This window comes from Limanda limanda, chromosome 14 (assembly GCF_963576545.1).
Source record: "Limanda limanda chromosome 14, fLimLim1.1, whole genome shotgun sequence".
NCBI lineage: Eukaryota > Metazoa > Chordata > Actinopteri > Pleuronectiformes > Pleuronectidae > Limanda > Limanda limanda.
The window spans coordinates 9,762,239-9,775,496 of NC_083649.1; the positions used below are offsets into that span (position 1 = coordinate 9,762,239).

The window sequence follows — 13,258 nt, forward strand, 5'->3', positions numbered from 1 at the left end:
TCTAAATGGATTACTAAAATTCTATAGGGAGCCACGCTGTATGTATCTAAACCTTGCGGCATGAATAATACATGTGGGAGAATGATTTGTTTCAGTGCTCTCAAACAATTCATCCAGTCCCCCCCCCCCCCCCAACCATCCCTTGTGATTGTCCTCTGCGCAATGTTGTATTTTATATGTATGTATGCATGTAAGGTATATACAGCTTTTGTGTATATGTTTTTCTAGTTTCGATGAATCTGTTGCAGGTCACTGCCGAGCTCTGCAGGTGGGAGAGAAGAAGTCAGGTGGAAAAGATAATAGTGCACTGAAAACACACCGAGTATGCTCGTTCCAGTCACACCCTTCGTTTTAAAGTGAGGGTCCATGTCGGCCTGGTGGACCTTATGTTACATTCCATTGCATTCCAGTATGTGGTAAGTACAATTAGGTTGTTTACCATTTGCTTTGATTTCTCTCCTAAAGTTCTTTCTCATTTTTGTGTCCTTCTGTTCCATTAAATCAGAGCTGAACAGATGTGGGGAACCTGCAGATCTCTCTGTAAAGCTTCTCTTCAAAACAGGCATCCATGTTGTAACCAAACCAAGAGCGTGCAACCAACTGGCCTGGAAAGTGTCTATCAACATGAAATCAACGCTGTCACGGAGTTTGGGCTGCACGTGGATGTCCACACAGGAGTCCATGTGCACCCTAGCAGACACAGAAGGAGGAAGACATTTACGTCACAAGGACAATAGCGAAACCAAGCAGACTTTGCAATAGCAGAAACTATGAATTTGCTTTGACAACTACAGTGTCTGACATTTAATCAGGAAGTCCTTAATTGACCAAATCCCTGCTTCCATTCATATGTAAATATACACATCTTTCCGCTCATCTTTTTAAGGTTAGAGCCCGGATAAAAACTTGTTTTTATTCTCAGCAATCCCAGCTTTGCGTTTTCCAGCAGCAGCCGGCTGTTTTCAACATTTATCAGCTAAAGAGCCTGATCTTTCCCAGAGGTGTTCATGAATACCTGAGCAGGGCTAAAAGAGGACTGAATATTGGACTTACGCTCAGTCATTGGTGGCTTATAATGGGTGCTCTGCTTTGGGTGGATGTGGAAGAATGCAAAACATGCTGACAGATACTTTATATGAAGTCTTACAAGGAGTTGTTAATGGTTGAGTTGTCGCTTCAATAAAAAAAACTATTAATTGTCTCCTGTTTTCTTTTTCCTGAACTTTAAATAACATATGCATGCCTCTGGAAATTGAGTGAAAAATCCACTTTACTATATAGAGACTGGCTTCCCTGATTTAAACTCTATTGCATATAGGCATAGGGCTGTGGTTACCAGGCTCAGGCAAATACTCATTAACCTATATTGCAACGTCCATTTGGTTTTCTACTTATCCAGATATTTGTCTGGCTGCCACATAATACTCTCAAAATGATGAAACTATTCATAGTCAGTCTAACATGTACTTATATGGGCCGTTATGGTTGATGTATGTAAACTTGCCGATGTGAGAACAGAGGTTAAATAATCCCCACAATCATCATAACAAGCCACAACTTATGCAGCTTAAGCAAATATCACTCATGCCTCTGTCCCATTCAAGTACAATTTGAATAGAAATTGTCTTAAAGGGACTCTTACCTTTGTTGCATTTTTACACTTTTTTTGGATAAGGTTAAATTGGTATTAATAAGGTAATGACACTCTAAAATGCAAGACAGACCCACCAGGAGTAAAAACAAACAATTATTTCACTCTCATAATATTTAGTGAAAACTTCAACCAATAAAATTCTTCGGACCGAAGGACCTTATTGGCCGACAGACCTGTCTGTTTGCTGCATGGACATGCAGGTTTTCCGTTTGCTTCTTGTGGCGCATTCGGGCCCGCGTCATCACGGCATGTGAATGTAAATGTATATAACTTACCGAATCCATTGCTTTGGTAAACAAAAACTCACGTGCGTGCGCGGAGGCAGTAATTGTAAGTCTGCTTGTAAATAAAGTTTCTTCAAAAAAACACCGCGGATGGGAACGAGGGGGTGGGGCATTGGAGGAAGGCGGGATGATTTGAATGTGCTGTAATTCTCAAATGCAACAAAGGTAAGAGTCCCTTTAAAGCAGGAGCCCTTACATCCGTCCTTTAAGTCAGACTGATGATCTATTCCTGCGCCGCTGTAATAAATCAATGCTGTAATCGTTACAGGATGATTATTTTCATACAATAAACTGTTCTCTAGATCTCTGCATTACAGCAGCAAGTCAAATCATCCCTGAACCGTGGTTGGGTTTGTCTCTGCTCCGTCCATTACGTAATTTGGACAGCTACTTTCCCCGGGGCTATGTTAGCATAGCGGATAATGAGAAACAATGACAGAAGACTGGTAGGGGATTAGGATTTGTGTGTGTGTGTATGTACATGGGAGACAGAGAGGCAGTGTACGTCCCTACTAGAGACATCCTAAGAGTACAAGTACTGTATGTCAACGTCTGTCCTATATGCTGCCTGTCTTAATATACAAGGGGTCACTGTAAGGACTTTCGGTAACTTTGAATACAGTAGTGTATTTTAAAAAGACCCTTTACAACCAACTATATATATATATATATTGTATTGTACATATATATATTTATTCAAATAATTAACCACCAAAACACAAAACACAATCCAACCAGCAACAGCCCTTGGGCCCATGTTACATTAATATCTTAAACTGTACTTGTCTCCTAAATACTTTATCACCCAGGATTACATCTGCGGACTGGGGTCAATCCCCATTTGCTCATTAGCTTGTTATGAGGTATAAATATAGCATGGAGATCATTTTAATGCGACAGTTCTTTTTACAACAGGACGGACCGAAAAAGTGTGTCTTCATAAATTCTCACATTTTAATTGAGTTTAGCACCTTTCTCTTTATTTATTTCCCTCCACGTGTGGAGCCGCCTCTCTGCACTCTCATTAGTCACCACACCACTGTCGCCTGCCAGGGGTTTGTTGACAATCTCAGGACTAATAAAGAGTCCAGTGATCACTGCACGTCTATGATCTTGGTGAAGCCTGGTCTGGACGAAAGTGAGCGTGCAGTTAATGGCGTCATTATAATCTTTAAAGAAGATTCAATTAAGTCCCTTTCATCATCTTCGAAGACTATTTTTTCGTCCTCCATGTGTTGATGAGTATCAATAGCATTAAAATGAGTTGAAGCTTTCCTCATCATTGCCATTAATTCCTGGGCAGTAAATGTGCATCAACTTCATCAACTGACAGTTGTGCCGGCATCAACAACACAACGCTGACGGCAGCTGTTGAATCGATTTTGACACGACTGCAGATGCTACAAGATTTGAAAGCTCTCAGGTCCGGATGAGATATTATGCAATACCACATAAGTGCTTCCACCGCTCGGGTTTCCTCTGTTATTATCAAATGGCAAGTAATAGTTTCTTGGCTTCCATCCACCATCCATTATGATGTCTCATATCGGTGTAATGTAAAATATAGGCCTAGTTTTCAATGCAATCTTGATGCGTTAACAGCCGACATACCATCGGGTGCATCCTCTGCTGGGAGGCGGAAATAACTGGGTACTGTAAGATGGGGGGGCAATACATTTTACTCCGACGATCAATAAGCTCCTTTTGACCTTTATATGCGTCAATAATGGTATTTCTGCCTTTTGGTTGAGGATAAAAAGTTCAGTTCATTGTGAAACAGGAGAATATCTTGCCTCTGTGGAAACTGTTGGCTTAGGATTCAAGTGCTCAGGAGCTCAAGCGAGAGCAAATATTGAGACTTAAACAGCAGCGAGCAGGAAGTGTACAAGAAGATAATTGCACAGAGAAAAGGATTCAACCCGTGCCTGTACATGCGTGCATTATATTTCCCATTCTCCCTCTGACCAGTGCACGAGCCAAGGCTTGTCGAGCCACTTGCCTCGGGGTGAATGTCTAACATAACATTGGTATTCAGTGTGTAGGCCCCTCTCTGTATGTCCACCTCTGAGTTATGCAGAATGAACCCTCAGCAGCACTCGGTACATGACCTTCCCTCCAACACCAGCACCACTGCTGGCTCTCCACGTGGAAACTTGTTAGTCAGAGCTCTCCCTCTATCTCTCTCTCTCTCTCTCTCTGTGTGTGTGTGTGTGTGTTTTCTCTCGTTCACAGACACAGGAGTGGGAGATTTGACCCCTCGGTCTTATACAATCTTACCCCATCCCTTTTCCGCCCTCGCAGGCTCGGGACTTTGGCTCCAACGCCCTGGAACAAATGACCTTTCATGGGAATGTAACAAACACCAGCCTCCTCCTTTCCTAACTGGCTCTGGGCCTCGGTGACATGTATGTAATGCCGTGATATAATGCAGCGTTCTCTCTACATGCTACGTGACTCAGGACAGAGCAGTGTGCTGATATCACACAGTCATTATTTACTAACTTCTCACTGAGGAAACAGATCTTCGGGCTAAGACCTTGCAAACACGGTGCGTTTGGACATGGGAACAGCTCCTGGGACCAAGACCTGAGAGGAGTCCGTGTCCTCTGGGCCACTCGCACCCGAAGGCTGGCAGACGTACTTTAGTGACTCATCCGAGGTGAGGCAAAGGCCGGTGTTGTTTCTTAATGGCGTTCTGCTCTGGGACTTTGGTTACAATGATGAAGCAGATGGTTTAAGACAAACCTGTTTTCTCTGCTTTATTTTAATGGCTCGTCCAGAAAATAACATGCATACGCTGTTATCAAACGTTCACGTGTCTACTTGTAATGTGAGACCTTGCACAGAGAGCGGTTAATGAGTGACGGAAAAGAAGATGTTTGGCCCTGCCCTCATGGCTAATGGGGGGGACAGTTGGCTACATTCCTCGGTGACATCTCTCCATTATCCTCAGCCCCTCGGCCTTATCTGTTCCCCAAAGAAAGTACACAGGGCGGCTCTATCCTCTCACCAAAATAAGTGGCAGACAGAGAGCCAGATGGGGGAGAGGAAATGGAAGAAAGGAAAGTGCTTCTACACCAGCTGCTATCCTGAAAAGTGGTTACATTTGTAGGAAGGGGAGCAGATCAGAGATGCTCAAACCATTAGGCGCACATGTGGCCTCTTCTTTTTCATGAGACTCCAATGGGTCAGGTGGCGACGACTCCCCTTTCTGCGTTAGAGGGCGTTTAGTGGGCCAGTGCCGACAAAGGGATGGGACCATCAAAGAAGCTGTGCGGCGCTGGCTTTGTGTGTTTTCGGATGGAGATTTTCTTTTTCCTGGCCATGTGTGGGTGTGTGTGAATGTAAAACCAACCAGCCCCAATGTACCTCTGGTGAATTCACTTCTCTTTCTGAAAGGAGCCGGGGGAAAATACTTTACAACATCCACTGAACTTTGCAGTATCCCGACGGCTCACGTGTGTAACTGCTGCTGTACATCATATGTTTGCAACGCCATGGATCCAAATCTAGTTTGTGCAGTCTTCTCTCGTCCCGTTTGGGATGTCACACTCTGCTCTACACAATCTGTTAAGTGCAAATAGCTCCAAAAATCCACATGTATTTGTTGATTAGCTCGACTGTGAGAAGGAACCGTGTGAGAAAAGCTCCATGTAAATTGCATGAATAAGCTCAAACACATTACGTGATTTGGATGTTGATACAGATAACGACTTATATAATACCTGTGTTTGATTACTGGAGATATATATCCTGTGTACACACTTACAGTAATCATACTACAATTGCAGGCACCCACACACATGCACACACACAATGCAATGCAGGATTGGAGCTTGTGCATTGTTTACACAGGGAAGATTTGCCCTTAATTAAGGATTCAAAGCCACAGCGGAGGGGCTCTGTGGACCTGCGTTGTTTACACGAGCGCTTGTGTGCACCCATGGTTGTGCAGATCTTCTGTGTGAATGCATGAAATAGACATGGCATCATCCATTTCTTTTTCCTCATCTCCACTTCTCAACGGGAGCACACAGATAACAATATGAGCAACGTGCCTTTGGGTGCTGCTGCCAAAAATACTCCAGCATGTAATCACTCCCTGATATCACAACATGACTCACATCATAGGAAAAGACAAACAAACCGCCACAGCAGGACACATCCGTGCGAAGCATGAAGACGCTGCTGATGGAAATTTGACAAGTCCAAGAGTACAGAACAACCCCACGTACAAAAATATCAATAAACAATAAAACACGCGGGACAGTTGACCTATTCAAATCCCTCGAGTAATACCATTACTTTCAATCTTTGCTCAACTTTGTCAAATCTATGGAAAGTGGCAGATGTGACCTTCCATCGTGATAAAATGCAGCATTTCTCTGCAAACCTGGGTGCAGTTCTAGCATCTCATCACTAGGAGGTGCACTTGTATGAAGCAAAACTTGATCTCCACTCACACACATCCACAGCCCTCGAGTTCTTCCACTGTCACTAAAGCATTTACAGAGCAGCTCTGACAGCCCAGTGCAAAAACATGTCTCCTGAAGCAACACATGTGTGCTGCATGTCGTGGTGAAACGTGCCCATGGAGGTTGACACTTGGACTAATGGTCTTGGATAGGGTCCCCTTTAGAAGATGAGCAGATTTAACTTGAACCCCCTTAAATGGATGCTTTCAGGGAGCCTGTGTGTATCTGCTGAGCAAATTATAAAACCAAAAAAAAACATCTTCCATCCTCCATCCGTGTCAATCGATCCCCAAACCCCAGGAGAGGTTTTTTTTTCCCTGGTTCATAACATCAACCCCTCAAACAATAACACGACCGTCGCCTTTGAGCTCTCGAACACACGAGTCGATGCGAGGGATCGGAGGGAGGGGAAGACACATTGACACACACACACACACACACACACACACACACCGGCGTTCAGAGGGGTTTCCCCCGCTGCTTGGAGAGGGTGTTTCCCCCTGGTGGGCATGTGCACAGCAGGGGGGCCATTAGCACAGGCAGTGGGGGAGCCATTGTCAAAGGTGTATAGAAGGTGATGATGAGCCAACTTACCATATTAACTTCTGACACCATGTCTATACTGGCTATGTCTATATTCATCCCCACTCCGACCGGGGCACCTAGAGGCAGATAGAGAACAACCGTGAGCAGCAGACACACAACACAGCGGATGCAGCCTTTTATGGGGAAAGTGTTAATATGTAATACGTGCAAATCAGGTCACAACACTTGAGAATGGAGCTGTTGTCAGCCCGTAGAACAGTTTACAGGGTTAGGGTTTTGTTTTTTTCTGATGCGCCTGAAAAGTTGTTGACATGGAAAAATCATCCAGCACTGAACATGTGTGCATCTGTAAAAACACATCTATTTGTCTTAAATTCCAGCAGACGTGTAACCGGGGGGGTTGACAGCCTACCCCCCCCCCCCCCCCTTTTTCTCATACTGTCGTGATTTGTCATTCAGATAAACGAGCTGCAGTGGGGGTTTTTTGTATCAATCCGAGCATCACATCCCTCTCTCCCGTCCACGATGTGCGGATTCTGGGTTGATTTTCCCACATCTTCTGCCTCGGCTGCATCTCACAGGATGTCAGACCTGCACGGAGCCGAGAGAGAGAGCTGTCTCCTCTTCACTTCCCCAAACAGTCCCTGAGTTATCCGCGATGGCCGTGGCGATTTCAAAAACCCACCCACCCCCCGTGCTATTATACAGGCTGACAAGACGCACACCGGAGCCGAGTTGTGCGATAACATGAGTTCATTTACCTCCGAAATCTGGCCTCAATCGTATGTCATAACCTTTCAACAGTCTATCCACCGTCTCTTTCACCACAGACATATTGCTAGGGTCGTTAACAGCGGCGCTGGAGAAGGAAACACACAGAGAACAGGGATCAGATCACACGTTATTCTTCCATCACCACAAAGTGTCCAAGTATTCTCCACGCCGTCTCCGACACTGTCACACTTGGTAAAAAACGAGTGGAGCATCCTCCGAGCCCGTTCACTTACCTCTGCGCGCACACCACGAACGCGAAGATGCAGATCGACCACACGCAAAGACACCGCATTCTTCGTATTCTGAACACTGCCATACTTTACTTGTGTGTTGTTGTTTTTTCTTTTAGTGAAGACACACGGCGTCCAACTTATTCTTTCCAGTGCAGTAATTCCAATGCCGGGCGCATGCGTATTCCCGACCACAACATCCAGAAGCAGCGCCGCTGCTGCTGATGGTAGTGGCAGGGGTAGTAGTCAGCCTGGGAAAATTTAAAGGGGAATCAGGACTAGAAGTTACTCGGGGGCTCACACGGGTGTATCCCCGGTTTCCTTACAACCAGTGTCATTGCTGGAGAAGCCGGAACTCTGCTGGGGGGGGGGGGGGGGGGGGGGGGGAAGTCGCTGGTTTGAATCCGCGGAGATGGAAGAAGAAAAATGTGGGTGTGGTTGTCAGTGTGTTACGCACGAGTCCGTCCTACCAACTCAGCTAGTTGTCCCTGAGCAAGGCACTTAACCCTGCTGCTGTGGAATGTGGACTGGACACCCACTGGGCATGTGGGCAGCACGAAGCAGAACAGGGATGAAAACATTTGACTTTAACGCAGGAGTAGAATACAGAATACTCCCAATTTATAATAATACCCATACAAGGATAATGAGACAGATTTGGTTCTATAATTAGCATACGGTTGCTGTTTATGGCAAAATGAAATCATAGGATCATTGATTAAACAATATCCTGTTCTTTTATTTTGTTATTGTATTTTGATCAACGATAACAGACTCTTGGTGCATTGGCGTGAACTTCTATACCAAAGAAGATGAAGATGAAAGTTAATGGAAAATGTGCATGTGTGGGGAGCAGGCTCGCCACCGCTCTATTTGTGTGCGTGTGTGTGTGTGTGTGTTTGTGTGTGTGAGTGCTCCTGAGTACACAAATAAAACATCTCAGTCCATTGTCTGCGATGACATCGACATTTGTTTCTTCAATACACAATATGAAGAAACACAGAAACGCTGGCATTCACTGTCACACATTGAGTCAGTGTCAGATCCAATGTGATGGGGGGGGTTATCCATGTAAAGTGGCTCGTGTATAATTGGCGTGAACTTCTATACCAAAGGGAGATCAAGTTGTTGTTAGGGAGAGTCAGGAGGGAACAGTTACACATGATCACTCCCTTTCCAATAGATACTTAGAGATAGATAGAAAGAAAGAAGGAAAGAAGGGAAGAAAGAAAGAATGAAAGAAAGAAAGAAAGAAAGAAAGAAAGAAAGAAAGAAAGAAAGAAAGAAAGAAAGAAAGAAAGAAAGAAAGAAAGAAAGAAAGAAAGAAAGAAAGAAAGAAAGAAAGAAAGAAAGATAGAAAGAAAGAAAGAAACCCAGTATCAAGTGTTGAGTCAGTGACTCTGTCCATGGTGCTGAATTCAGTCAGTGGCTCTGTCCATGGTGCTGAATTCAGTCAGTGGCTCTGTCCATGGTGCTGAATTCACTCACTTCCTGTGGCTGTCTGTGCTTCTGCTAACGCGTCACTGCACCAACACTCGTCCTCATTGATCTCCACGCATTCGGCCCCTCGGACTAAAACGAGGAGCGTTGGATTAAGACCCCGAGAGGCGCGGTGCTGCCAGTGCCTCGGGGCTGGAAGCGGTATCCATGCATCGAGCAGGGCGGTATGGAGCCAGAGCCTGTACACTCAGCGCATCACTCACACACGCACTCTGGAGCAGGATGTGCGCTGTACTGCGTAAAGTCGGACGCGGCTGATCGTGGATGTGGTGGGATCAGAGGCGGATGTTAGAGAAGTGAGCCCCGTGTAGGAGCAGCTCTGTATCTGAGAGAGAGAGAGAGAGAGAGGGAGAGAGAGAGAGGAGGAGAACAGGAGGGATGCTGAGCTAAATGTGGGCCACTGTAAAAGCAAACACAAAAACGATTAGATGTATTTTATTGATTTTTGGACAGTAAAAATTCAAATGCATTCTATTATTAAAACGTGACATACCGCTTTTGACCTGATGGAGGCGCTGAGATTAAGATTCAGAAAACAAATTGGTGATTTATCAGCAGGGGGTTGATATGAAATTACTGAGAGTCAATGATTGGTTTAGGTGCTGAATATTTCTGGATTTTAAATTACTTTATCACCCACATTACTGTCAAAAAACAATTAAAAGTTACTGAAATTTGTTTTCTCGCGTATTAATACTTAGAATTTGGTTTTCCCGGTTTGTTTTCTATGATAAATTAAATTGTTCGATAAATTTAAAACCGTGGCACCTGCACAGATTATTTGGCCCAAACCAAACACAGAGGACTCACATATTAAAATGGGTCATGACATAAACTCTTTGACATTTGTCTTTTAAACATGACATGACACTATTTTTTTATTTACCTCCACCAAAGAGATTATGTTTTCATCTGTATGTTTAGTTTCTTTGTTTACTCTTTTGTTATCTAGTAGTATTACATAAGATTTCCTAAAGCGATTTCTATGAAACCTGGGGGTCAGGTGAAGAAACCGCGGAAATTTGTGGCAGATCCAGAATTTCTATTCTTACTTTCATAAACATTGCAAGATACGGTGTTTTCAACATTTTCATTGACTTCTCAGAGAATAATTCATGCACCTTGAGGGAAAACACTATGTATGTTTAGGGGATTGATATTCTGATGATATGAGTGAGTGCAGTTTGGTGCAGATCCCTATGAAAAACTGGATCTAGTAAATATAAATGTGGTTTCATAAGGGACTGTAGTTCCTTGGCGGAGGTTGGGGATCTACTGAGTCATTGTAGCAAAGATTCAGACTGAATTACTTAAGAACTAACCTACATTTTTAATTGTGTCTGCATCGCTTTTTCCCTTCCATTGAATTTATATGTAATACCAAATTATTTATAAGGCATTTGTTGAAGTTATTTAACATCCTGTGTACAATTTGAATCCAACCTATAAGATAAGAGCACATATTTAATTTAATTCAATATAGCGTGCACTCAGATGAACAGGATGTGTGTTGAGTACTTGTTGTGATACCTGGTCACCTTCTGTTGTGGAACACCGAGAGCTCTGGTGGGTTCCTGCTCTGGTGGGTTCCTGCGCCTGCTCCGGGGCACGCAGTGGGATCAGCATCATGCCAAGCATTCGTGACATTTGCTATATCTATTGCTAATGGGCCTGCCAGCTTATCTTATATCAATTATGTAATCAACCACAAAAAAGGGGTGGGGGGTGCTGCCATGAGAATCATACTCACGATATAGCTGCTTTGCATGCGGCGCAGATTTTTAGTGACTGACTTGAAAAGCCAATCTATTTAAGTAATGTACATGTTTAGTTGTGTGGCACGTGAAGGACGCCGTCACAGTAAATCTGTGTTTTTTAAAAAACTGTGGCTTTGTTGTGTTTTTTTTAATATCTTACTCCGTCAGAGTGCAAACAGATGGTGGAGCCACACCAATGCTTCGCCAATAGCAACACAGCGAGTAGAGAGGGTGGGGGGAAGTAGCATTGTAACCCTTCAATGTCAGTGGGTGGATGTTGACATCCTTCTGAAACTGGCACTGAGTCAAGCAAACAAATATTTTGACCTGCCCTGCTGTTCTTAATGCTTGATTTACTGCATTGTTCAACATTCCCAAAAGGGCTCGAGCAGCTTTCCTCTTCCCTCTCCACAGGCGCCGTATGTCTTTCTGCATCTTTGCACTAAGAGGAACATAATAACTGCCTCTCTGAGTCTCTCTGTAAATGCATTTTGGCCGGTGCAATATTCAGGTTGTTCCTTGCTTATGAATATAACAGGATGTCCACTAAGTCTGTTTGGAAGGGAAAAAAATTGTATTTGTGTCATTTCATGTTAGTAAACAAGGGTTTGTTTGCTGGCATCTTGGCAAGATGAAAGTTAATGGAAAATGTGCATGTGTGGGGAGCAGGCTCACCATCGCTCTATTTGTGTGCGTGTGTGTGTGTGTGTGTGTGTGTGTGTGTGTATGTGTGTTTGTGTGTGTGAGTGCTCCTGAGTACACAGATAAAACATCTCAGTCCATTGTTTGCGATGACATCGACATTTGTTTCTGCAATACACAATATGAAGAAAACACAGAAACGCTGGCATTCACTGTCACACTTTGAGTCAGAGTCAGACCCAATGTGATGGGGGGGGGGGGCTATCCATGTAAACTGGCTCGTGTATAATTCTCCCTCTACCAATTACATGTCTCATTTAAGAATTGTTTGTCCTCAATTAAATCTTACGAAGCTGCTGTTAAACTATTAAAGCAAACGCAATCAGCTCTTAGTTATTCACACATTTCGGGCATGTCCAGAGGGACGTAAGGGAAGAGGGCGGATTACGGAGCAGTGCTTAATAAACCTCTACAGCTTGTGGTCTTTCTGTGGAGTTTGCACCTGGTCTGTTCTCAGCAGGTAACGCCTCCCACGGATCGACTGTCTGATATCCATCCAGCCCTGTGGAGACGCAGCGGCAATGTGCCAGAGCTCCTGGCCAAAATAGAGTGGCATCATTTCATCCACTCGTACTGACATGAATGTGACTTTGAAATGGCCACAGGGAGTTTTTTCTATCTATCTATCTATCTATCTATCTATCTATCTATCTATCTATCTATCTATCTATCTATCTATCTATCTATCTATCTATCTATCTATCTATCTATCTATCTATCTATCTATCTATCTATCTATCTATCTATCTATCTATCTATCTATCTATCTATCTATCTATCTATCTATCTATCTATCTATCTATCTATCTATCTATCTATCTATCTATCTGTCTGTCTGTCTGTCTGTCTGTCTGTCTGTCTGTCTGTCTGTCTGTCTGTCTGTCTGTCTGTCTGTCTGTCTATCTATCTATCTATCTATCTATCTATCTATCTATCTATCTATCTATCTATCTATCTATCCATCCATCCATCCATCCATCCATCCATCCATCCATCCATCCATCCATCCATCCATCCATCCATCCATCCATCCATCCATCCATCCATCCATCCATCCATCCATCCATCCATCCATCCATCCATCCATCTATCTATCTATCTATCTATCTATCTATCTATCTATCTATCTATCTATCTATCTATCTATCTATCTATCTATCTATCTATCTATCTATCTATCTATCTATCTATCTATCTATCTATCTATCTATCTATCTATCTATCTATCTATCTATCTATCTATCTATCTATCTATCTATCTATCTATCTATCTATCTATCTATCTATCATATCAACATATATATTAACCCACCTATCCATCCATCCATCAAATTTG

The 13,258-nt window shown here is 43.5% G+C and overlaps 1 protein-coding gene across 1 annotated transcript in view; it reads right to left on the reverse strand.

The window, feature by feature from the left end:
* LOC133019705 (gamma-aminobutyric acid receptor subunit beta-2-like) overlaps positions 1–8,049 on the reverse strand; it is a 62,222-nt gene extending 54,173 nt beyond the window's left edge. Inside the window, exons 1-3 of the mRNA XM_061086263.1 lie at positions 7,967–8,049; positions 7,721–7,818; positions 7,008–7,075 (exon numbers count right to left, since the gene is read on the reverse strand). Of these exons, the coding sequence (XP_060942246.1) occupies positions 7,008–7,075; positions 7,721–7,818; positions 7,967–8,049 (249 nt within the window). The remainder of the gene's footprint in view (positions 1–7,007; positions 7,076–7,720; positions 7,819–7,966) is intronic.
* Positions 8,050–13,258: the final 5,209 nt, after the last annotated feature.